The following is a 26071-nucleotide window of genomic DNA, read 5'->3' on the forward strand; positions in this document are numbered from 1 at the left end:
AAGTTTTGAGAATTACATAAATATTGGAAATTGGAAAAGTTGCTGCTTATGTTTTTATAATAGCAATTTGCATATACTCCAGAATGTTATGAAGGGTGATCAGATGAATTGCATAGTCCTTCTTTGCCATGAAAATTAACTTTTTCACCGCATTTCATTGCCGTCATTAAAGGACCTGCTGAGATCATTTCAGTAATCGTCTTGTTAACTCAGGTGAAAATGTTGACGAGCAGAAGGCTGGAAATCATTATGTCAGGCTGATTGGGTTAGAATGGCAGACTTGACATTTTAAAAGGAGGGTGATGCTTGAAATCATTGTCCTTCCATTGTTAACCATGGTGACCTGCGAAGAAACGCGTGCAGCCATCATTGTGTTGCATAAAAATGGCTTCACAGGCAAGGATATTGTGGCTACTAAGATTGCACCTAAATCAACAATTTATAGGATCATCAGGAACTTCAGGGAAAGAGGTTCAAAACTTTGAAATTTTGGGTCCATGGCCTGGAAACTCCCCAGATCTTAATCCCATTGTGAACTTGTGGTCAATCCTCAAGAGGCGGGTGAACAAACAAAAACCCACTAATTCTGACAAACTCCAAGAAGTGATTATAAAAGAATGGGTTGCTATCAGTCAGGATTTGGCCCAGAAGTTGATTGAGAGCATGCCCAGTCGAATTGCAGAGGTCCTGAAAAAGAAGGGCCAACACAGGAAATACTGACTCTTTGCATAAATGTCATGTAATTGTCGATAAAAGCTTTTGCAACGTATGAAGTGCTTGTAATTATATTTCAGTACATCACAGAAACAACTGAAACAAAAATCTAAAAGCAGTTTAGCAGCAAACTTTGTGAAAACTAATATTTGTGTCATTCTCAAAACTTTTGGCCACGACTGTATATATCCAATAAAGAGGGGGCTAAAGAGAAACAATTTCAGACATTTGTGCTTGTTGAGCCCTATAGTTCCAAATTTGGATTATTTTTATATAATTCCTACAACAAATATTTAAGCACTTTTTGATCAGAAATCATGCTACCGATGACCTTGGATGGACAGATGGATTTGAGGAGCTGAAAATAAAAGATATTGAATATAAGATTGATATTCTTAATATGGTTGTATAATTAACATCTCTGTATGACACACAGGAAGGAAGCTAGTACGGAAATACTCCCAGACATTGTTATGACCTTCATATTATCCTCATGGTTGATGATAATTTCATATTAATGCATTAAAACATTAAACCTCTTGTTCTTGAGCTATAGCGCTAATGAGAGTCTCGGATGGGCAGGCGGACAAACAGACTAAAATGGCACAGGCATACAAATTGGAAAACTTGTCCCTATTTATGCTTCTGTAATTTTAGATGATTACCTCAGTTATTCCATGTAAGAGATTCCTAAATCTCGATTTTCTTTGTATAATTATTTGAAAAAAAATATTTTAATGACACAAGAAACACGTTCACTTGGAGAAGCGGTTTTCTCTTTGGAAGCATGTCTGGGTGTATTTAAACCCCAGTAACATTTCATGCTCAGCACAAAGCCGTTTTCTTCAGTGCAGAAACTTAAAAGATTTTGTAATGGTCTTAGTTTATTTACACTAGACTAGTGTGAATCAAGCAATGCTTTTCAAATCAGTTATTTTTTTAAATTCCGTATGCTGTTTAGGTATATTTAGGAAATTTATCCAATATGCTAGAATGATCAAATATGCCACTGCTGGTCACAATGAAGCCCAGGGTGTTGTGATATCATTATTTTGCTTAATTGTATAATGTGATATATTGGATATTATAAGCCTATTATATCCGTCATACACATTTGGTGATGATATGCACACTATTGTTACGTAGTGAACCGAACGGAATGAATGAACGGCTGATGCAAAGTTAAGAAATGGTATTGCTGCCACCCTTTGGATGTTTAATGCAACATCCGTGTGTGTGTTCTAAAATTCAATTTGATCACTTAAACATTTGTGCAGTCCAAAACTAAGCATAAGCACTGATGGCCTAATTTATTTCCAGAATCTATAAACATTGAAGTGATTTATTTGGATGTAAAAAAAGGGGGTATAGTGTTTTTTTTTTGACATCACAGATAAGGAAAAACAAACCGTAAATTATCTCTGAATTCTGCAGTTCAGCAATATCTATTATTAAAATGACCATGTCTTTAAAGAACAGACAGCCTCAGAACCTCGACATCAAGAGAAAGAGATGTGGTTGTACAGCATACAAGTGATCATACTGTAATCATCGAGTCTGTTTAACCCTCTTATTATGTTGCAGGCCAGGTTGACCTATTACCATTTGGGGGTGGAATTAAAGAATCTAAAAACATGGAAGCATTGGAAAAAGAAAACCTGTTTAAAAATAAATTAATTTAAAACAAAACCATGTTCTACCATCATTATTCATTTTAGCCTCCAAAACACTTCGCCCAGCCTAACCCCGTCACACTATTCAACTGTCATGAAAAATATTACAGCAACTATATGAATCTCTGTGGAAGAACATGTGACAGTAAGAGAGCAGGGAAAGGAAGTGAGGAAAAAGGATTGTGAGGCACACCGCTGTCGAGTGTTGAGCCGTTGAGTGTGTCCCACAAACACGTGCACACAAACATAGTGACTCGCACACATGCCACATGTTGCCAGACACTCAGAGTAGCATAGTTCTTAGTTGTTCATATATTTTGCCAATTAATTTCTTTTTGTGTTTTTTTTTTTTTATTATTATTAGGTATAGCTGATGGTCTAAAAGAAAAAAAAAATCTTTGCAATTATTAATAACTAAAATTATTTTAGTCAAATTATGTAATTTGGGACAATCAGACCTGGAAACTGAACATAACAGGAGGGTTAACTGAACTGAACCTGCATTGGACGGGACACAAAATCCTTCAACTGCACACTTAAAATAAACTGAAAATACCGAAACATACAATATTGACATCACTGTAACTTTTTTTGGGTGTTCACAAAGTGACTAAATATATGGCACTGCTATTTTCCCCCCTGGAAAGAGAAATACATTTTTGATGCCCCACACAGTAGTTACAGTTGTGACAATGTCAAAAGGAAAAAAAATAAAAATAAAATTCTATTTCCATACAGTATACGGTTCTTCCAGGTCAAAACCTGAGAGTGCACATGCTGTAACAGACAATTCTTAAAAGATTGATATCAACTTTCTTTGCGTAACATAAGAAACTGGATAATTTGGCGCTTGTACTTGGCAAAAAGACGCTAAAGAACCATTCGGGCAGAAAAGAGTTAAAGATATGCCTGAAGGACCCCTGATGAGCGAGCATGGCACTGATGTTTAGTGGTCACTCAGTGTTCTGTACATATGAAGGCCTCACTGGAGAAATAGAACATTCATTGGGTCGTACCATCTGATTGAGCTGGGAGGGGGAAGCAGTGTATGACACACTAAGAAAGGCAGAGGTGCAGTGCAAATAAAATGGCCAAAGAGATGTGGGGCGTCTAGTGCAGCCCCGTGTTACACATACACTCCTGCAGGGTGCAAGATCTGATCTGTACTGCTTCAACAATGGTTCATTAGCTTCAATAACATTGACTGTGGAAAACTCTTGCATTTTTTTTTCTACTGTAAAACACACTGAAGGATAAAAGACACTATTTCTCCTTCTCTCTCTTTTTAAAGAATTTTCCATGAACCTGAAAGAGGCAAAGGGAGAGCGAAGGTGAAAGAAAATGTACTTTCCCATTAAAATATACATGATTGTTGCGATTTTCTTTAGATATATACATCTGAATACACACCTCTGTTTATAGACATCGCTCTAATATATTAATGTACAAAATATAGAATCTAAAATAGCTTTGATAACGTTTGGTTTTTGAGACAAAATACAAAATCTCAAAGATACAAAATAAACACAGGTTTGACCGTTATTTCTATCCTCCAGAGTGTCTTCAGTTCAGCAAGTGGGTGCGCATTTTCTTTTGTGAAAAACACTTCTCTGTCTACATTTATTTGTGTGTGTGTGTGTGTCTCTCAACAAACAGCCAAAACAGAGCGGTCTCATTCTGAAGTAGCCAGACACAGAACACTGTCAGTTCTTCTTCCTGGTCTCCATCACTGTCCAGCACCGTACGAGAGAGAGAGAGAGAGAGAGAGAGAGAGAGAGAGAGAGAGAGAGAGATGTTGAATATGCTGTTGCTGCATCAGCATTTTTAGCTCAACAGTGTTTGAGGATAAGGAGACTGGGAGAACATAGATTGCTTCCCGAAGATCATAGATGCATCATATACAGAACAAAACATCTTTTCAAATTCAGTGACGTCAGACAGTTAGGTCATTCTCAGGACGACCTCTAGTCCGGGTCCGAGTCTCAGCCCTCTCCCACAAGGAGAAAAGTCCGCACAGGTGAACTGCTTTGCATTTCTGAGATTCTTTCGCTTTTCTTTGGTCTCTTCTAATGATGAGATTTCAGTGGTTATGGACAGACGTTCCCGTACCTTCACTTCTCGAGGTCATGTTGACCTTCATCCTAGAGGAAAAGCCTCTATTTAGGCTTTAACATTTGGAAAGGTCAAAATGCTCCAAGGGCCATCTTTAAACAATTCCTTTGTCCCTATCGACAGAGGAAAGAGACCCCGATGCTCAGCACCGTGCTTTCTATTAACACATCGAGTCACTGTATGTTTTTAGTGTCATGGCTATAAGATACAGGTTTCTGTTAACTGCTGCTCGGTCCACCGTTCAGGAAGTATGTCATCATTTCTCCCTTTCCTTTGACTTTGACAACTCCTCTGCATTCCAGAGAATAGTTATAGGAATGGAGGACCTGGTAGAGGTCACTCGTAACCTGGTAAGGAAAAGAGCAAGTGTCAAAAGAATTTTAAAAATATGGTAATACAGGTAAGACAGGCCATGGGAGAGTTCCTATTGGGATGTAAGGATAAAAGTAATCATCAGACCTGTATTCTTTCAGGAACTCCTGTGCTGTCCATCCGACTGGCTACGTTCACTGTGTTGCCCCAAATGTCGTACTGGGGTTTACGAGCGCCAATTACTCCAGCCACAACTGGACCCATGTTTAGCCCTACAGGAGCATACAGAATGTTTAAATATCAAATTAAAGATTTACTTTAAACTTTTATATTTTTAGTAAATAAAAAAAGTATTAAAAATACTAACATTTTATATATATATATATATATATATATATATATATATAATTTTTATTATATTATTAATAATTATAATAATAATTTATATTTAATACATACACATTATATATATATATATATATATATATATATATATATACATACACACACATACACTTAACAAAAATAAAAACACAACACCTTTGTTTCTGCTCCGATTTTTCATGAGATGGACTTAAAGATCTAAAATTCATTCCAGATACACAATATTACCATTTCTCTCAAACATTGTTCACAAATCAGTCTAAATGTGTGATAGTGAGCACTTCTGCTTTGCTGAGATAATCCATCCCACCTCACAGGTGTGCCACATCAAGATGCTGATCTGACATCATGAGTAGTGCACAGGTGTACCTTATACTGCCCACAATAAAAGGCCACCCTGGAATGTGCAGGTTTTTTTGCTTTATTGGGGGTCTGGGGACTCAGAACCGGTCAGTATCTGGTGTGACCACCATTTGTCTCATGCAGTGCAACACATCTTCTTTGCATAGAGTTTATCAGATTGTCAATTGTGGCCTGTGGAATGTTGGTCCACTCCTCTTCAATGACTGTGCGAATTTGTTGGATATTAGTGGGAACTGGTACACGCTGTCGTATACGCCGGTCAAGCACATCCCAAACATGCTCAACGGGTGACATGTCCGGTGAGTATGCTGGCCATGCAAGAACTGGGACATTTTTAGCTTCCAAGAACTGTGTACAGATCCTTGCAACATGGGGCCGTGCATTATCTTGCTGAAACATGAGGTGATGTTCATGGATGTATGGCACACAATGGGCTTCAGGATCTCATCACGGTATCTCTGTGCATTCAAAATGCCATCAATAAAATGTACCTGTGTTCTTCGTCCATAACAGCCCATACCATAACCCCACCACCACCATGGCCCACTCGATCCACAACATTGACATCAGAAAAGCGCAAACAGTTTGTGCAGAAATTGTTTGGTTCATCAGCATCTTGATGTGGCACACCTGTGAGGTGGGATGGATTATCTCAGCAAAGCAGAAGTGCTCACTATCACACATTTAGACTGATTTGTGAACAATGTTTGAGAGAAATGATAATATTGTGTATCTGGAATGAATTTTAGATCTTTAAGTCCATCTCATGAAAAATCGGAGCAGAAACAAAGGTGTTGCGTTTATATTTTTGTTGAGTGTATAATTTAGATATTTTTTACAAATAACTTTAAAGGTGATACATTTTTGCGACATTATTTGCTGTTGGCCGAGATACAGTATATACTGTAGGTTTGCATGGAAAATGGAACATTTAATTGTTACACATCACAGTTTAAATCATAATGTGTTAAACTAATTGCGATGTGAGTTTTTTCAAATGATTCAGCTCTGAAGGAAAGCTATGTGAAAAAAGTAGAAACAGACATTAACCTGAGCTCAAACCATAATCATGACCATAAACTCAAAAAAAAAAAAAAATTTAAAAATGAGATCAGGAGATCAATTGTATCCTACAAAGATAACTTCACCCTCACCCACCACAAATGCCGGTCCTTACCAATCTTCATTTTGAAGTTATTAAAGGAGTGCTCGTTGATGTACTTCATCTGGTCCATAAGACGCATGGCGTAGTCAGCCAGAGCTCGAATGTGCGAGCGGCCGACCTTATCATAGGTGGAGTCGTTCAGGCCAGACGCGGCCATATACGTGCTCCCGATAGTCTTAATTTTCTCCAGCTGACGAAACTGGTCCTCGCTGATGATCTGAGAAGGACAGGTCGTAATGTTACGAGGAACAATTTATTAAACAGGGGAAAATAGGACACTCGACCTATTTCTCGGCATAAATCTGGATGCTCTACCTCATCGAAGTCAGCAATGATCTCGTTGAGAAGCCTCAGACACTCTACGCCCTCGTTGTTGGCTTCCAGCTCGACGTAGAACTCTGAGAAATTGCTGATAGAGGCGAACATGACGGCCACACACTCGCACGACTGGTAGTAGAGCTCGTCATTTCTTCGCTCCCGAGCCAGGAAATGAGCGGCCACATCTTTAGGGAGGATGTTGTGTAGGAGGCGGCGATTGTACGCCTGAAGCTCTTCCATTTCTTCTTTTTCTTCTGTGGCCTGAAGAAAGGCAGAGAAACAGGCTACTAGCAATGCGACAAACAGTGGCGTTATGAACTCCAAACAGGATTAAACATCTTTTATTTTATTTTATTTGGAAACATACCTGTAACTTCCACAGGAAGTCCAGTCTGGCAGTGGATTCCACTTGCTGGGCGTGTAAGTAGAGAGCTAGCACGAAAACTGTAATGACCACTGGGGTCATGATCTTCAGCGGAACCCTCTCTGTCCCACAACTGTACAATGCAAACATTACAAGATTTTTCAGAACCTTACAGGATTTCGAAAACACTTTTGGTTAGAAAGCTCAGAGGAGAACTGCTTGAGATTGCGTTCACAAAAACACAAGTGTTTGTCGGATACTGGGAGTTATAAATGTCCAAACAAATATGATACCGTGCGCTTGTGTAGTGATAGCAATCATTAAGGGCAGATAATCAAAGTAACATGCTGGAGTTCAGAGGGATTTAATTCACCTCAGCGAATCCATTTAGCAGATAAAATCCTACCTTGTTTCTGTGCTGTTCGTACTGAGAATACAAAACAAAAAAGAAATGAATCAGATAGTGGAACAACTAGTACTTTATCTTCCAGACTTATGTCACAAAAGCAATTCCTTTCACTCTTTCATTAGCCGAAGCCCCCGAATGACTATAAAGCATGGAGTGCAATTTATCCGTCTATATATATATATATATATATAAGTGTCAATGCATGAAGTCATCATCATACTGGAATATAAATGTTTACTGCTAATGATCACATAATCTGTCTTTTGCCAGTGCATAATTATGATAAAAGGACTGTTGCGATTATGATGGGTGATGCTCTAATACTGATTAACATCATCATTATATCCTGTGATTTTCCACTGCGTGTACATCCAGAGATTTGCCTGCATATGGGGTTATTTTTACCGCCAGAATCCGAAAGCCTTCATGAACGGCTTTCAGTCTGTGCTTTGACACCGATTCCTTTAGCGTGTATACATAAATGCATGTCCATATGCTAATTTATTCTGAACACACACATTCTGATTTGCTTTCCACAGACACAGATAGTAATGCGCACATGCAAAATTATAACGCCCTCACAGGACTGGCTTACTCCTTTAAATCATCCTGCTTGCTCACAAACCCTTTTAAAATATGACGTTATTCAGTTTGCATGCAAATCTTATCTGTCTACTACATTTCTTATAAAGCTCTATGATTTTAATGGCACGACTCAGTGAACAATCATTTTACTCATTTTCACGCGGCGCGGTACGCACTGGACAGGGTGCCAATCCATCGAAGGGTACACACACATACACATAGATACACGCATGTGCACACACACACACGCATGTGCACACACACACATCCATACTCATTCACACACTAAAAACCACCAATAGAGCCCAATTAGCTTCGTGAGTGAACTTCACACCCTGAAGTTGTAACGGTTACTTTTTTTAAGGTTACTGGTTGTTAAATTTGTTTGTTAAATTCAGGCACACTGTGAGGCAAATGATGCCTTGTATTGTACCGCTATAGTTATTTCGAGGAATTGAGACACAATATGTACTAGAGAATCAGTGTGAAATCATCTAAGCCAATTTCATGGACCAAAATTTGTGTAGAAACAAATCCATTATGTGTAAATGTTACAGATGTATTTTGGGACGATATCCTCAATTTAACCTCGTTAGTAATAGAAAAAAAAAAAAAAAGCACTGATTATTTAATTTTAAAAAAATATATACAGACAATAGGCAGTCCGATTCCTGCCTCAGGTCTGTGTGCATGGAGTTTGCATGTTCTTCCCACGCTTGGTGGGTTTCCTCCCAGTACTCTGGTTTCCTCCCACAGTCTAAAAACATGTAGATTAGGCTAACTGGAGTAGCCCGTAGTGTGTGAATGAGAGTGTGTGTATGCGTGTGTTATGCGATGGAGTGGGACCCTGTCCAAAGTGTACCCCGCCTCGTGCCCCAAATCTCCTGGGATAGGCTCCAGGCCCCCCGCGACCCTGAATACAGGATAAAGGAGCACAGGCGATGATACAGGGAATAAGTTTGTTGCTACTGAAAAAAACTTTTCTCCACTTGTTTTGTGTTCGAAATGCAGGCTAGACAAGAGTCCAAACAGAAGTTAACATAAACAAATAAAAACATCTATATAAGAACAGAAAGAATGCTGCACTTAAAATCTGACAGTAAAATAGTACTGTATACCGGAGAAAAGCTCAGAAAACACTCTATACTGAATAACTTGTGATAAATCAAAATATGGAAGGTATTAATTCATTCGGTTTTCAAATATCTAATTGCAGGGGACAAAATTTAATTTCCAAATTAGTGATTAGGATCAGTGTCTGCTGTGTGTGCTTTGTGTGTGTGCTCCGTGTGGGTGTGTGTAAAGAGGCAATGCACAGAGTCACTCACATGGAGTTGGCCATCACCAACAGGTCCACGTTGTCAAAAAGGTTGACCTCCGGCACCTCCATGATGAGGATGTAAAGAATCTCAATAAAGAGCATGAGAAAGAGCTTCCCGATGCTGCTCACTTGCAGGAACACAGAGCATGCCAGCAGACTGAGCAGTACACATGAAGAGAAATACTGTGGAAGCACAGGAGCACAAACACAAAAGTTACAAATACGTATAGGCCCAGTCACTGCGTCTGGAAAGCATTTTCTCTGCATAAACATATCAGCATGTCACCTAGATCTATGTACAGCTGCTAAAAATAAGCACTTTATTTCCTGGGTATGATTGATCCAGGTCTTGGCGCGGTGTAGGACGCGTTCAGAGAAATGTATTCACCTCTGGGAAGTTGCAGGTAGGTGAGGAGCTGTTGCACAGGGGGTTCTGGGATGACAGCGAGTAGTTGAAGGCAGACCTCCACACATGGCAGGCGTTCACCGCATTGATGCTGATGTTAAACTCTTCGCTCAAACACAACTTAAGATCATCACTGCTGCATGTGAACTACAGAGAACAAAAGCACAAAAATAACTTGCAAAGTCCAACTTTGATGTAAAGATCTGTTTACTGTTCATTTCTGTTCGTGTACTCACAATGTTTATGAAGGCTGAAAGGAAGACCAGCACGATGGTAATGATGCCCACCAGAGTGCTGTTGAGTCTGGACTGGACTATACTTTTGGACAGGTGCTGCAGGGGCACTGGGAAAAGCTGCCCAAGAGAGAAGCGGGTCAGAAATGTGCTACAGATATACAGATTTACAGTGGTATCTCGGCCTACCAACGTATTTTTGGTGAGGTTTTTTTGCATTTTGTGCAAGAAGCAATGATAAGTAAAAGGAAATGTGAGCCACTTTCAGTTTCATTTCCAAAGCGAACACGTGTTTCCTCCAAACCACATGGCGCCAGCCGACCACATCTTTTCAAACTGCTCACTCATGCACCATTGGCCGGTGGGGTGTTGTAACATACTCGGAAGACAGCGCTATCCGCTCCGTCCACTTGCGGCGTGAACTCACAGAGCCCCTGATTGGCTGTAGAGCCGTAATTAATGTGGGAGCACGAAGTACCTTTCTCATCCCTTCCCTCTGAGAGAGCTCTGCCAATCAGTTCTCTCTAGACCTCTGGCTGCGAGAGGTTACAGCATCACCCGGGAATCGAACCAGCGATCCCCGCATGATAGGGCAAGCACATATTGTTAATATTTCTGTGTTCCTGGAACTGATTACCTGTATTTAGATTATTTCCTATGGTAAAATGCGTTTTGCAATACGAAATATCGGCTTAAAATTCATATGCGGGGGTACCACTGTGTTTGATTTCAGCATTGTGGATATATTTGCTACTTCCTTATTAAAAAGAATCTGTAAAATGCTGAGATGAATCATGATCCACAATTATCACACAGAACGTATTATCACATTTGATTCTTATTTTTCTTAATATTCGATTACTGAACATGCTCGTACTTCTGCTACACCATTATTCCTCATATCAAATCGAAACAAATTAAACTCGAGCAGCAATTCCGTGGGAACATCGAGTGCTCAGGAGTAAGCCAACAATTTTCTGATAGATGGTTTAGCTTTACAAGCTCGCCAAAAGGTCAATCTAATTCTCCAGGTAACAGAACGCAGGGACTCCGGGACAGCATGTATAAATACGTGCCAGAGCCATTCATGTATTTGTTTGACACACGGGCTCTCAGGGCCGGCACTGAGCCGACACCAGTGAGAAACAATCCCGTCCACATGGGTCATTTAGCAAAGTGTTGTTTAGCATGTCATCTTGTGCTTTAGCTTTTGATGAAACCAGGTAAACAGTGTCACTGATGTGTCTGCGATGGTGGATCAAGGCTCTGCTGTGGTTATACTGTGTTGTAGTGGTGGTGGTAGAGTGTGAAACGGTTTTGTACACAGAGGATTCATTTATTTATATCTGGAGGTGATTTTATAAACTGGTAGATTCTTTAACAGTGTGGATGAAAAAAGGAGGACACTTACCCCAAAACAGGAGTAAATGACTGAGACGAACATAACGACCATGAGAACAATGAAACATGACACATAGAATCCAATCATCAGGCTGGAGCTGGGGAAGAGAGAAAATACAATTTATAAGCAGAAAGAGAGAGAGTAAACTGAAACAGAACAAGACAGTAAACATTCAGTGTGCGCCGGTGCCAAGCAGCTGATGGTGAACTAATTTGAGAAAGATTGGGCAACTTTCTGCATTGTCAGATAAGATTGGTCGGGGGACCCCTTTGGGACGAAGCACATTAAATTAAACAAACACCTCGGTCACCAGGCCTATTTCATGAACGAAGAAGCCGACAGTAAAGCATTATCGTCTATCAACCTAAATACAGAAGCCATGAGAGAATTCGCTTTCTTCAACAGGAAACCTGCAACAAATCTGTGACGCATTAACACGTCTAATAAAACTAATCTTGTGTAAAGATGGCACCATTGCAGTCTGGGTCTGTTCCTGACGTCTTTGGCTTGGTGAAGCCTTCATAACAGCTCAAATCTGAGGTGCTGATTGTTAATTAGTGATTTCTGATGCCGGAAACTCTAAATTGATTTCTCCTCTACAGCAGAGGTAAGTATTGGTCTTGTTCACCAGGAGGGTCTTCATGAGAGCCAGTTTCATCATGGTGCTTGATGGGTTTTAGAAATGGACTTGACAATACTGTTCATGCAAGAACTATTCGAAAACAGCTGACCTTTGTGTCTTTAAATAACAATTGACTGTTATTGTTGTTGTTACTCGATTACATAATGTCACATGCGTTACTGCATATTTTTGAAATCTCTAGTATTGTTACTGTATGTGAACAAGGCCAAATTCCGGGTAGCATGACCATTTCAACATCTTTTTTAACAATGTATTAACTTTAACAAAAAATCCCTGAACCCGGGTGATTGTCTTTTTATTCATTCATTCATTCATTCATTCATCTTCTATACCGCATTATCCACACAGAACCGAGGTGGGAATTGAACCCGGACCCTGAAGGTGCAACTAGGTATGCATAATGAAGGTGCTAATCATAGAGTGAGTGTTCCCGTGTTAAAGCTACATCACTTTTTACACCCGACATCCTTGGCATTTAACATGCTTTGTTTTTACAATAAATCCTCCTCTTTTCTTTCTTATGAAATTTTAATACATCTATTAAAATATTGTTTTATTTATTCATCCTTTTTTCTCCTAGCACTGAGTTAGTTTATGGTCATAAAAATTAATCGTTGCAGATGTCACCCATTGCAGCAGAGATAATAAGTTATTACTGGCTGCATAAAAGAAAGCGTGATATTCTGGATTAATAGATACTTACGATGGTACGACTACAAGTTGAATGAAGCAGATGAAAACGAAGACGAGAATGGCACAGGCTACGTATGCTCCGAATCGGGTATCCACCTGCTTCGAATACTTAAGAGATAAAGATTTTGAGGGAGTCACGAAAAAAGAAGGAAAGAACAGAAAGATAGACATGCGCATTATTTTTACTCATACATAAATAATAATATGCCATAGAAACTATAGAATAGAAATGAATAAAGCAGTACGGTAAGTCCTGTGGAGGAAAACCAGCTATAGGCTACATATAAAACATGGAATATCTATAATAAACAATTTAGAAAGACTCGTTTACTGTGTTAAAAGCACAGTCTAGCTATTTAAACAACATTAATTTGGTTTACATAAATGTTGAATTGCAGGGAGGTGGATGCAAGTACAGAGTACACGAATAATAGAAGGAGACAAAAGCAATAAATGATGTCTCCTTAAACATAACACCTAATATGGCAGTAGAGTCTGTGATCTAAGGCGGAAAGGACATGTTTATTGCTAAATTAGTATGTAATTGCAGCCTGAGGATGTGAAGGTGCCACATTCGTACCTTGTACTCTCCAGAACAGAAAGGAAAGAACAGGGACTTTCATGATGAAAAAGGAAACAAAAGATAATGGAGTGTGATGCATTATGCAACCTTTCCTAGTGATGATCTAGATATCTGTATGTCACTACAGTAGATCAGTCGTGACTGATTTGAAGCACAAGGTTATTCAGTTGTGACACGGCTTTGAGGACGGCGCTATCTGGCGTTATGTTTCACCCTGTGACTCATACTGAACTCAAGAAACTCAAAGAAATTTTTTCGCTCTATTTCAAAACAAATTGTGTATTTTTTCGTCTTCCATGCCAGCCTATGCAGAATTTGCTGGTTTATGTAGTTGTGTTACTATTTTTGTTGTGTGCAAGTCACGTAATCTGTTTGTGCACTGTAGATATTCTCATCATCATAACAATGTTCTTGACTCAAGAGGGGCATTATTGCAAAACCATGTGTATAACCCATATGTACTCTCAGAACAGCCAAATGCAGATTTAGTCTTTGCTTTGCTATTTAAATAACCTCTATTCATCTGGGAAGGCCTTCAATTTGTTTTTAAGTGTTGCTGTTGGGATATGTTAACATGAAGTTAGTGACTTCAGGCACTGATGTCATATGAGGACGTCTGATGCTCAGCTTAAACCACATGAGGTCTTCCATTCTAACCTTGGCAAATCATGTCATTAAGAACTTACTGTAACTTTGTGCACGGGGGCAAAATTTTTGGTCACTTAGTTCTACTGAAGGAAAGATGTAATGCTTCAGCATAAAAGCCATCCTGTGAAACGGTGTTTAGGTAAAACTTGGATATGGGTGATAGTCAGGTCTCAACAATCTTATGGCCATATAGTGAGTTTTGGTCCAAAACTAGGACATGCACTCACCTGCCAGTTCATTAGGTACACCTGCTCAATTGATCTTTAACAAAGATATCTAATGTATCTATGATATGTCAGTATTTCTGAACCTGCCGATTTACTGGGATTTTCACAGACAACTATCTCTAAGGTTTACAGAGACGGATCTAAAAAAGAGAAAAAAAGAAATCCGGTGAGTGGCAAAAAAATACTTTGTTGGTGCCAAAGGTTAGAGGCGTAAACAACAGTAAAGTGGCTACTGGTGGTGTAATGGTGTGGGGGATATTTTCTTGGCACATTTTAGTACCGACTGAGCATCATTCCAAGGCCTCAGTGTACCTGAGCATAGTTGCTGACCATTTCCATGGAATAACGAGGCACATCACAAAGCTAAAATCGTCTCAAACTGGTCTCTTGAACATGACAAAGAGTTCATTGTACTCAAACAGCCTTCAGTCTCAATCAGATCTCTATCCAAGAGCACCTTTGGGATGTGGTGGGATGAGAGATTCGTATAACAGATGTGTGATGCTCTCATATTGGAATCCCTTCTTAGCACAGACCCAAGCATTAGACGACATTGTATTTATTTTAAGAATTGCATGTACAGTAGCTTTACGCATTATCAGTTCTTCTGGATGTAATGTATAACGTAATACTCAACGTAAATAGGCTTTGCATGAGTAATACAACAAATAACAAATGAAAACAATCTCAGTGATAGCTACTAAAGGTCAATTCACCAAAATATCTCTCTGACGCTTATGCTTGTTTCTATTTCAGCCATAAACAATCTGTAAAAACTGTCTGGCTGCAGAAAATCCTTAGAAATCCTTCCAAATAAAAATATTTGTCCTTACTTAAAAGAACCAGCATATCCACACATTTCTTTTTAATGTTGTTGAGATATCAATAGCATTCTCAGATCAGCTCCTCGTGGCTATGCCACACATTCACTTTCTCTCCACATGACGTTCATTTGATGCTTTGCCCACTCACAAGATGACCTTAAAAAAATCTCTCTGTCATGTGGCTTTAATATCCTGTGATGTGTAGCAATTTGTTAAAAACAGATCTGGCAGAGATTGTGTTCTGCAGAGAAGTTAATGTTTTAGCCCTTGAAATATGAGTGCTTCTTATATAAAAGAAAACAGATTGTGTCCAAAAAATCACGTATTTGCTAACTTACTGTTTAACTGCAGGTACTAATCTCAGAGAGATCATGAAATCTTGGTGTTTTATATTATGTATAATGTTAGATCAGGTCATCATGCCAGGGTAAATAAAGATGTTAAACGTGTGTGTGGCTGCAGTCAGGTGTCACATTTCCGTTAATATTCCTAATTAACCTTTTTTCAAACTACTGCCTTTTGTTCCCTACATTAGCTTGATGTCTGAATCTTTTTGCTCATCAAGGTGAGAGGTTTTGTATTGTGTTGTATCGTTATTGTAATGTATGTAACTGTATCTGAGAAGTACCTTCTTTTCCAGGTCAGGCTCACGGAAGGTCAGCAGGAATTTCTTGACATGCTCAGAGCGCAGGCGGTCGATGCTGCGAGCGTCAATGGCCCGGCCCAAAAACTCGTCCACTTCATCCTCAGGGTTCAGGTTTTCCTGAGTATTTCTGAAAATGAAATGTCTAGATAACACAAGACGAGACCGTTGTTCTACTTTCTGCCTCTCCTGATACTTTTCATTTCGACGGTCATCCACAGGCATGCCCCACCACCAGAGCCCTCAGATCAGCCCGCCACATGACAACATACAGCAGCAGTCCAAACAAACCACAGTCCCTTTATTCACCGCATCGGAATGGCTTTTAATATAGTATTGTTTCATGCAGGCTGTCCACGGCAGTGTTGTATTTATCGTTAATGCATGGTAATGAATGCAGGGCAATTAAATGAGCAACACCTCGATAGTTCAAGCTCCAATCTGTGATAATGTTCACAACCCTCCAGGATTTTACAATTAAGCATTATCTTTATATATTTTTATATTTGGCTTGAGTGTAAAATGTTTAGTGAATGATAACTCGTAGTTCATGCAATTATGAACCAAACAGCACAATGATTTTGTCCACTGATTCAGCAGTAACAACTGTTCATGCATCCCACACATCCAGCATGGAACAAAAAGCATGTCCTCCAATGCCAACTTGAAAGAATACTGTGGTGAAATTTCACCGCCTGAGAGATCGGAACTTTCATTATACCATTACAACCCAACATTATTATCGTCCTAATAAAGGTGAGGTTTGCCAGCAGTTTTTCAAGGTGGCAGTAAAACATAACTTGCAGTCAGTTGCATCTAAACCACGACGTAATGAACCAGAATTAGGCAATGGGAGGTTATGATTAATACTTACTTGTCCTTGGGGTCTTCAAATCCCTGAAGAGGAAAAGAATACATAAAGAGTCTGCACTTTATTAATGTTAAATAAGTAAAGAAATAAAGATGGTAACTGTGTGATAGAAAGACTGAGGAAAGGATAAGCAAGTGTACAGTCCATGCACAACAGTGACCTACAGTGGTGGCCAAAAGTATTAAGAGACAGCATGTGCCGGGTATTATAAGATCTCCCTGTGCACAAAACAGGTGATGTCACTAATTAGTTCTAGCTTATCTGACTCACGAGTTGGGCTGATCGGATTTTAATTAGTTAATGGATGGAATAAATATGTGGCAGGACGTTTACTTTCTGAAGCGGGGGTGTCAACCTCTAGACCAAAAAAAAAGAGGCTGAAACTGGGGAATTCTCATGTGAACTGTAAACTTCTGTGGCAGATTTCTGTACATGATCCTCAGGAAGCATTCAAGCAGAGGTCTTTTTGACTCTATGTCCAGCCGGATCCTACAGATTTCCGAAGAATAAAGAACGTCATACTAAATATTTTTATACGATTTCACTGTGTAAAATAAATTTTATTTCCTTGATTGTTATTATCTTAAACATTTAAGAATGTCATTAAAACACTGAACTTCATTTTGATCTCAATACTTTTGACCACCAGTGTAATGAGAGAACCAGAGAAAACTAAATCAATTCATCTCTCTGCACAGATCAGCACAACAGCGACCCCACCTGGATGTACAATGCAAAAGCACAAACAGAAACCTAATAGGTACTGAGGTTAAAAAGGGCTCATAAGCCATACCATCAGACTTTGACCTTTCCTGAAGCAGGCTGCTTACAACCACCTCCTGCATCCTGTATCATCATAATACCGATGCTGCCTCTTGTGAAATTCCACATCATTCTATTAGGAAGTTATGTACTGGATCGCATCTAGACACGCATCTAAACACGAGTCTATTAAAAAATGGAAGCTTATAGACGATAAGTAAATAATTTTAAGGACAACTGAACACAAGCAAATATCCAGCTGTATCTCAAATAAACTTTAGTTCAAATAAACTGTACAGTCTTTCAGTCTGTGAAATGTGGAGAGCGTAATAAGGGTCAAGGGAAGTACAGTAGGTGTTCTTTTAAAATGGGATTGAATTTATATCTCTTGCACATTTTTTATGTTCTGCATCTGTGTGTGATTAATTAATCACATTAATCAGTGCACACAACAAAAAAAACGTATTAAAAGGAAAACCTATTTATAAGAGGATCAGGTCTGTGGTGAACTGTCCTCGCTCCTCAGGGATCAAAGCTGCCTCATTATATTATAGTGTGATGCGTTTTATGGTATCCCACTACAAAGGGGCAAAGATTCTGTCACATTACCAAAAGCCAAACAGTGCCGTTAACCAAACAGTCATTTTTATTTTCACATGACGAAACACAATTCAGTAAGATATCCCTTTTATTCAAATATCCCAGCTTGTTAGAAGCCAACGAGTGCAACCTCGATCACGATGCTACGCCCCTGGAGCACAGAGAGTTCAAGTGCAACTCACAAAGTGTTTTACAGCATTATATAGCGAAATTAAAACATGCTGACTGAAAAAAACAAACAAACAGTGAGTAAAAAAACTAACCAAACAAAATTGTAATAATAAAATTGCTGTCATGAACCACAAATTAATTAAAATTATATTCAAGAAATAATTGTTAGACAAATTATATAATAAGGAAGATCAAAGGGTTAATCTGGTTTAAAACACAATGGTTAGTCTTCTTCTTAGTCACTAACTAGTACTTTAGCCTACCTCACTAATTCAGTAATGTCTTATGTACTGTACATGCCTAATGCAGCAACATCTCTGTTCCAGCTCCAACACCGGCGAGCGCCGCCCCAGCCCACACCCAATCACTCGTTACATGTCTAATTTCTTTCACATGAGAGATAGAGCATATAATAGTGGATGTGGGAAGGATTAGTCAAAGTAAACACTATGTGTGGGAGGTCATATTCAAGGAGCACGTAAAAGAGCGTGATGCTGCTGTAAACATGCATGAGTCACCCCAGCATTAATATAACGTTGTGGGAGGATGATCGGAAACGCAGAGGGAAACTTCATGTTGCACTGTTTTTAAATCAGGAAATCCCAAGGGGGCTGTATGCGACTGTTTCACACAAAGTGTGGGTCATGTTCCGGGATCAGCTTTTGGGGGGTTATGATTTGGTGGACATATCCGGAAGTGCACGCAGGGGCAAAACCGTGTCGAGCTGCATCCTGCTGGGACGGACACTGGGCTGTAAGGTCATGTTTACAAAAGACTGCATTGAGGCAAAAATCATATTCTTCTAATTAAAGTCCTTCCGGAAAGCATACCAAGCTTAAGCAGTCTGCAGCTACATGACGGCAGCATTTGTGTAAAAATATACACATTTTAGATTGCAGGAATGAATAAGGTATTTAGATGTAATAAATTAAATGCAATAAACAAATATTACAAAGTGATATAATACATGTTTTTTTCAGATACTTTACATAACAAGCCTAATATTAAAATGATTAAAAACAAGTTACCTAACAATAAAAATTAGTTCTTTAATCAAAATAACCTTGATGATAATGATTGACACAGCTTTTTTTTGTTTTTTTTTGTATATGAGGATTTGTTTAACATTTGTGTAGGAAGTCTCCAGACTCGGTTCTTTGAAATTGTTTTCCACTGTTTTCTCAGTAACATGACAAGCAGCGGTTTTGTTACATCAACTCAACTAAAAAAAGGAAAAAAACATAAGCTGACAGAGGGAACAACTGTTTATAGCTACTTTGAAATAACAGGAATGACCTAGTTTTGCAGTTTTTTCACAATTTTAAATGTAACTAAAATTGTTTAGGATATGAGGTGACCTTAATAAATATATTAAAAAAGATAATCATGTGCCAACTGCTGAGGAACAAAACGCTTTAGAGTGCGCTTGTATGACATTTTACATTTTCACAGACCATTTTGTGATTTCTTTCTTTCGGTCTGACATAGATAAAGGGAATTGTGTAAACTTTACAGGTTTACAGTCTGTGAAATATGGCTAGCCTAAAAAGGGGGTGTTCATTTTAAATAGTAATAGACACGTGTATATATTGAAAGTAACTTTGTTCTAAATTTTTATCCATAGTGTTTTTTTTTTTATCATAATCTTTTGTATTCAATAAACAAAATTAATAGACAGTTGAAAGTGTCTGGATGATACCATAAGATTCAGAGTGTGAGTTTTGAAACAGTGCAAAAAAATGAAACAAATGAAAGAGCATTAGGAATAAGCCACATACAATGGACTGTAATACAATGGTTAATAAGGTGTAATAATCCTTAACAAGGAGCACGGAATATTGAGAATTAAACACATTGCCACTCGTAACTTCCATTTCACGTCCATGCAATCGGAGCAGTCTGGGGAGCCCTTAGTCTTTGTTTACAGGATAACCATGACTATGCAGAAACAAACAAAAAACAGGATGTGTTTTCTTTTTTTATGGAGACACTCATTATAATTGCTGCATTCTTCTTAATTAACACAGTGATTTGAAGGTTAACTGTATAAGGAATCAGGGCACTGTTATTTCATTTAATGAGAAACCTTTAAAACTTAAACTGAGCTACACCCCGACCGTATACTGTTCTTTCTCCAACACCAGTAAATGGAAACCACGTCATGTTACACCTCTTAATTTCCCGTTTTTTGTTTGCTCTGGCAAAGACATGGCTCTATCAATTAGCCCAGACCTGTGGCCTTCACAATTGTATTAGCAAAGTGAGAGTCAACTAAATAATGGAAAGAAAGCGTGATAAAGCATTTCCCTCTTGGCCTTGCACTCAGCCTATTTGCAGGTTCCACTTTGCCTGATTAAATCCCTCAGGACTCTGTGTGAGGCGAGTCTGCTTTATTTAATCAGAGGGTCGTTCCCTTCGGGCCCCACAGGCAAGGAAAAGAGGAGAGATTAGTGACATAGTCATGGGTACAAAGAGGAAAAGGATGCGCTGAACGTCACGGTAAAGGGATGTCCATTGAACTGCTCAGGCTTAAGTTAATTCACTGTGTGAAAAGAAATATTCGGAGACTGAAGTGGTAATTGGTGCGACGTAAAGTAATTAAATCCAATGCAAACATGGTGATGTTTAACACCTCAGAAGGGTCCTTGTCTAGCAGTGTTCTTTAAACTATTAGATGGTGTCAAATCAAGCAGAAATATCTAAAGTACACAGTATGGAGTCAGTAGCTACAGGAAAGGGTGTTTGGTGAAGATCAGACAGATTAAGAATGTCTCTTTCAGTATTTCTCTTACCATTCTTTTCATTTCTTTGGAGACCTGGTTGCCCCCCAGGTGGTTATAAAACGGCCGGTCGGTCCAGTGGGAACTGTTGTGAGTGATGCTATTTGCCCGCTGCCGATTCATCTTGGCAATCATGGCCTTTTCTTCTTTCTGTTAGAAAAGAACGTTGATATGTAACAGTTCTCAATCTTGTGTCATATTTATTTATGAATATACAGACATCTTCCACTATGTAAATAATGTCCAGTTTAGACTTGCTTTTAAATGTGTATGCAAGATGTGCAAGACAGCCAGACAAATGTGCACGTCTGTAAAACTAAATGTGGTGCATTCCCTGACGCAGAATAAACACAATCATTAATAACACTGTTTAAGTCTTAAATCTTGATTGGTCGGAAGGTGTTGATTAACTTTCTATAACAGCAGCCATGAAAATAGTGCAGGCTATAATTCAAAGCACAGGTTTAAATTAATGCACATTATTGTTTCCATAGTAACAATTCGGTTTCAATTCAGATGTGTATCTAAAAAGGAAATTAAAATACATTTCAATTAAAATACATGGAATATTTGGTGACATGGTGAACTTTTCTGTAAGGAGATGTTTACTGAACATTTTTAAAAGGACTCCTCAATGTCTGTGCTTTTTAACAGCCTTGAAGTTTTCCTCTCTGGGAAAATCTTCAGGACAAAGGCTACTCTGTTACATGAGAAACTGCATTTTTTTTTTACATTTATTCTTTTTAAATTTGAGAATGAAAAAATGAAGGCTACTGAAGAAAAGATTGATAGTTTTCAAGATATAAGTGATAGCAGCTACAATTGACATCTTTCACGGGCAATTGACAATTCTGGCAAATGTGTGTGATAGAAGATGAATAAAACACAAATCACACATTTAAGTACTATTCCAGTATAATATTAATGTCCAAGTTCAATTACAAGAGTGGAATATTAGGGGTTCATGTAAATGCACCTAATATTTGGAATAAATCTAAATAAAAAATTAATTAGGAAATATTTAATCAAAATACATTTTCAATCAGAATAAGAGGGATGGAATAAACCCTTGATAATCTGTTCAACAAGTAAATGTTAGCCATGTAGAACACTTGATCTAATCATTTCTACCTTGGAATAGATATACAGTATTCTTCATGACGCGTCTCCAGGAATGGAATGTTGCTTGCATCCTTGATCTACAAACTAATCAATCAAAAGCTGAGACAGAGTTCTCTCAACCTATCATAACATAGAGGGCGGGTTAAGGCACTGGACTACGGTTCGGAAGGTGCCATGTTTAAATCCCATGACCACTAAGGTAACCCTCAACAGCTCAGCTGTATAATTAGATAAAAATGTAAGTCGCTCTGGATAAGAGGGTCCACCAAATGCTGTAAATGTAAACGGTTTTGACCAGATTGAAGAAATATAGTCCATGTAAATGTAGCTAATGACAGCTAACAGATCTCATCTGTGTGGTTAACAATCTGCTTAATGCTGCTAACCAACGCTTCATAAGATCCCAGGACGTTTTCCTGGTATCCATGGTACCCTAATAGACAGGGATGTTTTTGGCCCCGACGTGCCATCTAGTGGGTGAAATGTCTTGATTTTAATCCTTTGTTAATCTGAAGAAAATTTGTAAATAATTTGTGAATAAATGATGCTACTTGTGTTTGTACAGAACCTGCACACAAACATACAAAGTCAAGTATAAACTGGGTCTAATACTTAGACTAACTGAGGCTTTCTATAGACAGTTTATTAAAAAAAATGCACTTTAATCTTAAAAAGAGAAAACCTGACTAGTGCTAACTGACTCAAACAACAACATGAATGCTTAAGAAGTACTACAGATAACTGCTTAACACATTCTGGGAAGCAAATCTGATATAAAACAGGTGTATCCCTTTCTTTAATTAACTGCGTTATGTAGCTGGATGATGAAAGAAAGGACAAACAAACGGACCCTTTTCTGGCTGCATCCCACTATGAGGAATGTTTCAATGTTGTGCTTCCTCAGATAGATGTTCCGTTCTCCACCAAAGCCAGGCTCCACATCATAGTCACCATTCAGATAGTTCAAAGTAGCTTTAGTTATGTGGATACGGCTGAAAGAAGGCAACAGGGTTTAATATCAGGTTAATAACACAATTATAGAATTGAGAAAGAACATGGTTTTAGCCTTATACAATGCAGCATGGGTATGAATTTTATTTAAATGTGATCTTAAATTTGCTTCTTTTATTTTTGATTCCGGTTTTGTGAAGAGAAATCATACTCACCCTGCTTTTCCACCTGCCTCCATATGATTTGCCAGAGTAACGTCATTGGACCAGACATCAAACTGCCACTTTCTCAAACCCAAGACCCCACAGTGGACTCTGCCGCTATGGATCCCCACTCGCATGTTCACGTTGACACCAGTGACTTCCCTCACCAATCTTAGAAAACGCAGACATAAGCATATGTGTACACATGTATACACTTAACCCATGGCCCAGTCTGACTTCTAAAACTTTTTGTGTTTGGGCATTTCTGTCGTTGTGACACTAGAGACAGTGTTCAAAGACGACCTTGATACAGTATTGAGGACTGCTCATATCCCCACCATAAGGCTACATACAAAGACATAAGGGCTGTCACTTAGCTTTGCTGATGCCAAATTTATTTATTCACATTTCTTGTACATGTTCAGAAAATACTGTATGTACTTTCAATCATCAAAGACATATTCTTACTTAAATGTTCCATATATAATTGTAGCTCTTTTATTATTTTTAAAATTTTCATAAAGGCCAAGTTCAAGGAACATACATATCAACCAATCAAACGATGTCATTGGTGTTTCAGTCGCACAAAAGGGTGTTATTTTAAAATATATATTTGACAATTTGAAGAGTCAGAGGTGACCAGATGAAGGTCACTGGACAAAATGCAAAAGGTATGTCTCTTTATTTGTTTATAAATGTCATAATATAAAATATATTTTGCTTTTGTAAGTGGAACTTATAAGTCCGTCATTGGTGTTCGTTATATTAATATAGATTATTATATTATTATTAATGATAACTGTCAAACACTGAGCATAAAACTGACCACATCTACTAATTAAGTGATTTTTGACATATTTGAAAAGCATGTGGTCATACACATGGAGGCCATTTTGTAAATATGACCGAGGACCATAAATAGTATACCTGTCCCTATACTCTGGCTGACCTGACTTGCTGGAGTCATGATAACTTCATAGCTTTGCCAGCAACTCCTGAGAAACAACCTTACCATGGTTGTTACTGTGATGAAGAACAGGCCTGAGCTGATATTTGTTATAATTTCAAAAGCACTGCCACCTTCCTCATAAACCAGCCTTGATAGGACAGTGCACCAATCTCAATCTGACCAATTATCTCTCAATTAAATTACATAAATTAAACAACAATTAAATATCATTTATCCATTTACCAATGATGGATTAAATACATATAAAGATTTGTAGTTGAAAATGTGATATAAAGATTAAATATAAAGGGAAACCTGGGCCAGGTGGTGAAAGGTCAGAAAATGGATAGTATGTAAGGGTTAAGTGACAGCAATGCAAATTAAAAGCGCATTAGTCTAAACCGAGCATGACAGTGCCTCTTTATTGCAACTAGCCTTGCTGTGAGCATTACTTGTGTGGTCTCTAGGAGGGAGAGAAGCATTCCCAGACAATGTGGCAAATACACTAACTTTATTACTGTTAAAAATCATGTTCTACACAATCACACACAACGTCTCCTCTAATGCCGTTTTCTGGATTCGTCTTTTAAGAAAACAAGCCACCAAACTGGTGACCTCATTTAGACTCTTCTTATCGGCGGATTTATAAATAAAATATTCATCTGTCTCTGTCTTTTGCAAGCAGCTAAGCATCTCGGTAATGCATTGAGGCTTTACAATTATTGTATAAGAAATACACAAAGACAAACCATAAGCTTGCAAAAAAAATAAAAAATAAATAAAATCCATAGAATACCAGTATTATTACTGTACGTGTGTGTCAAATGTCACTGATGTTCACAGAACTGATTTCAGCCTTCAGTAAGCTGAGCTAAACCCTCTCTGGAGATGCCAGGCTCCTGTGTAGGGAAAAGCATTTCAGCAAAGCGAATAGAGTCTTTGCCAGCATTCGTCTGCTTTAAAGACTCGGCACAAAAAGGCAACATGCGATTATTATTTTTTTTTGCATGTTTGCATGAATAAACTGAGTTTATACCAATTGCCTGGATGTCTTCACTATAATGTAAATATGCTCTTACTGTAGCTGAAGCTTGCAGGCCAGTGCCCAGAGTAAACACATACAGGCTCAGTGATGCAGCAAGCTAATGATGCTTTTACAAAACAACTGCACCAATAAATCTGATGCCTAATACAAGACACACAGGCAATGTGTCTGCAATATGGCGTGCTGTTGGCAACTCATACAACACCAAAGGGTGTGTAGCTCCAAGGTGAAAATACATTTATTGACCCTGTGCACACAGTCGCTTTCTAATGCACGCTTGCATGCACACATACAATCAGCATCAATCTCATAGATTAATAATTCAGTACTGCCCACAGGGAGTTCTATCCTTCTTTGTATTTACCAATTACCAAGAAAAAGAAAAGGCAAAGAAGGCCTGTGCTCATTCTTTTTTATGAGGTATTTGTACAGCTAGTATTTTTTAAGCAGAAAAGACTTTATAGTCTTAAACTATGGTGATAACCTTTTTTTTATTTTTAACAAAAAAACGGCATGGCAAGTCTTTCTTAGTCATTACCAAGTATTTATGTCTATATACACGTGCCTCTATGACCGTGATTGCGGTGCCTGCTTA

At 38.4% G+C, this 26071-nt stretch overlaps 1 protein-coding gene across 2 annotated transcripts in view; it reads right to left on the reverse strand.

Annotated features, from left to right (window-relative positions):
• Positions 1–4115: 4115 nt before the first annotated feature.
• Positions 4116–26071, reverse strand: part of adcy5 (adenylate cyclase 5) — a 77200-nt gene continuing 55244 nt past the window's right edge. The window contains exons 6-21 of one of the 2 annotated variants that reach the window (XM_053496238.1): positions 23495–23653; positions 23179–23320; positions 21219–21356; positions 16897–16919; positions 16008–16152; positions 13108–13205; positions 11771–11858; positions 10363–10479; positions 10109–10273; positions 9728–9903; positions 7812–7832; positions 7409–7538; positions 7039–7302; positions 6736–6940; positions 4959–5083; positions 4116–4846 (exon numbers count right to left, since the gene is read on the reverse strand). In XM_053496238.1, the coding sequence (XP_053352213.1) occupies positions 4718–4846; positions 4959–5083; positions 6736–6940; positions 7039–7302; positions 7409–7538; positions 7812–7832; positions 9728–9903; positions 10109–10273; positions 10363–10479; positions 11771–11858; positions 13108–13205; positions 16008–16152; positions 16897–16919; positions 21219–21356; positions 23179–23320; positions 23495–23653 (2125 nt within the window). In that variant the 3' untranslated portion in view covers positions 4116–4717. Of the gene's footprint in view, positions 4847–4958; positions 5084–6735; positions 6941–7038; positions 7303–7408; positions 7539–7811; positions 7833–9727; positions 9904–10108; positions 10274–10362; positions 10480–11770; positions 11859–13107; positions 13206–16007; positions 16168–16896; positions 16920–21218; positions 21357–23178; positions 23321–23494; positions 23654–26071 lie in introns of both variants that reach the window. The other variant, XM_053496237.1, reaches the window with a different exon arrangement.

The sequence above is a fragment of the Clarias gariepinus genome, chromosome 5, assembly GCF_024256425.1.
Source record: "Clarias gariepinus isolate MV-2021 ecotype Netherlands chromosome 5, CGAR_prim_01v2, whole genome shotgun sequence".
NCBI classification, from domain to species: domain Eukaryota; kingdom Metazoa; phylum Chordata; class Actinopteri; order Siluriformes; family Clariidae; genus Clarias; species Clarias gariepinus.